The sequence below is a fragment of the Monoraphidium neglectum genome, assembly GCF_000611645.1.
Source record: "Monoraphidium neglectum strain SAG 48.87 unplaced genomic scaffold scaffold03191, whole genome shotgun sequence".
In the NCBI taxonomy this organism is placed as follows: domain Eukaryota; kingdom Viridiplantae; phylum Chlorophyta; class Chlorophyceae; order Sphaeropleales; family Selenastraceae; genus Monoraphidium; species Monoraphidium neglectum.
In genome coordinates, this window is record NW_014010437.1 from 5169 (window position 1) to 7059 (window position 1891).

General features: G+C 66.7%; 1 protein-coding gene across 1 annotated transcript in view; it reads left to right on the forward strand.

Annotated features, from left to right (window-relative positions):
• The window catches only part of MNEG_12334 (hypothetical protein), a gene marked incomplete at both ends in the record, with an annotated part of 1065 nt that extends 475 nt beyond the window's left edge, over nucleotides 1–590 (forward strand). Inside the window, one exon of the mRNA XM_014039196.1 lies at nucleotides 246–590. Coding sequence (XP_013894650.1) covers nucleotides 246–590 — 345 coding nt within the window. The remainder of the gene's footprint in view (nucleotides 1–245) is intronic.
• Between the last annotated feature and the right edge of the window lie 1301 nt (nucleotides 591–1891).

The window sequence follows — 1891 nt, forward strand, 5'->3', positions numbered from 1 at the left end:
GTTGGGGGGGGGGGGAGGGGGGGGCAGCGCCCCACACACAGACACCAAAAGAAACTGCCTGTCGCCAGGGCCGCAGCTGATGTTCAATGCCATCAGCCAAACCGATGCGGCTTGAGCTGACTGCCGAATTCGGGCCATGCTTAAGGATCTCACTGCAGCAGCTGCGGCCTTGTCAATGCAGCAGACGGCGCCATGACTTGTTTGGCGCGAGAGAGCCCACCCTGCAAACATTTGACCCCCCTCAGGAGTTCTCTGCAACCCTCTACTCCATCAGTGAAAGCCTGAAACCCGGCTTGGCGCCGCCGCTTGTCGCCGTGCAGCGCGCAAGCAGCAACGCCGGCAGCGGCGGCGGCGGCGCCCCGCGCTCCGCCGACGGCAGCGGCCGCACCGCGGCGGCCGCGGCGCGCGCGCTGTTTCCCCCGGGCTGCGGGTGCGGGCCGGCGTCGCCAGAGGCGTTCTACCGCGTGCGCGAGGCGGCCGCGCAGGCGCTCACCTCGCTGGCGGCTGCCTTCAAGCCGAGCCATCCGGCGCTGGCGCGCGCGATCAAAGGGACGGTGGAGGGGCTGGAAGACACGGGAATGTTTGACTGATCCTTTGAATCAGCACATGCAGGTGGCGGTTTGCAAGTGCTTGCATTGACGCGCATCAGCACTGGCAACTCAAGCGGCGTACATTAGGTCGCCACACCTTGTTGGCGGTGCATAAGCGTTGCATCGTGGTTTGTGGTGCATGAGATTTTATTGTAGTTGCGTGTTGAGAGTAAACGGTTGCCTCGGAGATCGAACGACTTTCAACCGAGGCCATCCCGGCGTGCAAGCCTCGACCACAAGCGACAGTGTACAACTCCATATCAACACTTCCGCAGTCCAGCACAGACGATTAACAACTCAGCCAAGGCAGCGACAGCGGCCCAGCCATGGCGCCGCCCGACCACGAAGATCTTTATGCGATCCTGGGCGTCCCCAAAAGCGCGTCTGCCCATGAGGTGCGTAAACCAACGCGCATCCCCCAGCCGCCGCGCCGCCGCGCCGCGCCCCCTGCGCACCTGCGCCCGTGCGGCTCGCTCGCACCGCGCGCCTCCGAGGCAGCAACCGACAAGCCCTGCCGCCTTCCCCTCGGGCCCCCTCCCTCCATCACCGCGAGTTCGCTGCACCCGCTTCACCGCGCCCGACCACCACGTTTGCACCCGCGCGGCCCGCTGGCCGCAGATCCGCCGCGCCTACAAGACGCTGCGCACGAGGGCGCACCCGGACAAGGGCGGCGACGCGGCGCTGTTTGCGGCGGTCACGCGCGCCCACGACGTGCTGAGCGACCCAGATAAGGTGCCGGCGCTGCGCACACCCCCACTACTGTACTGCCAGTGCGCAAGCCGCCGTGCCTTGGAGAATGAACACACGTGTGTCAAGAAGGGGGAGGCAGTCTCAGAACTGGAATTGCATGGATTTGCGTTGCTGGACAGGACAGGATTTTGAGAGTGCGGGTTTTTGAAACTTTGGCGTACGGTTGGATTTGCGAGGTGGGCAGGTGCGGCTAGCTACACACCGCGCAGCGCTGAGCTCAGCGGCCGCACACGCCCCGCCCGCGCCCCGCTCCCGCACTGCCGCACCCTCGGGCTGCGCCGCCCCACAACACACACGTGTCGCCCCGCCCCTCAACCTCGCCGGCCCGCCCCGCACAAATGCACTGCAAGCGCCACATGCCGTCACCGTCATGGTCGGACCCCATCCCGATCTGGCTTCCACCACAGCGACCCCACACCCCACGACGGATGCGCGCGTATGAACCCCCCTCCCCCCCTCCCTCCACCCCCCAGCGCGCCCACTACGACGCAACCGGCCGCGTGCGCCGCGGCGCAGACGAGGCCTTCCTCGATTCCTTCAATGGCGGCGCG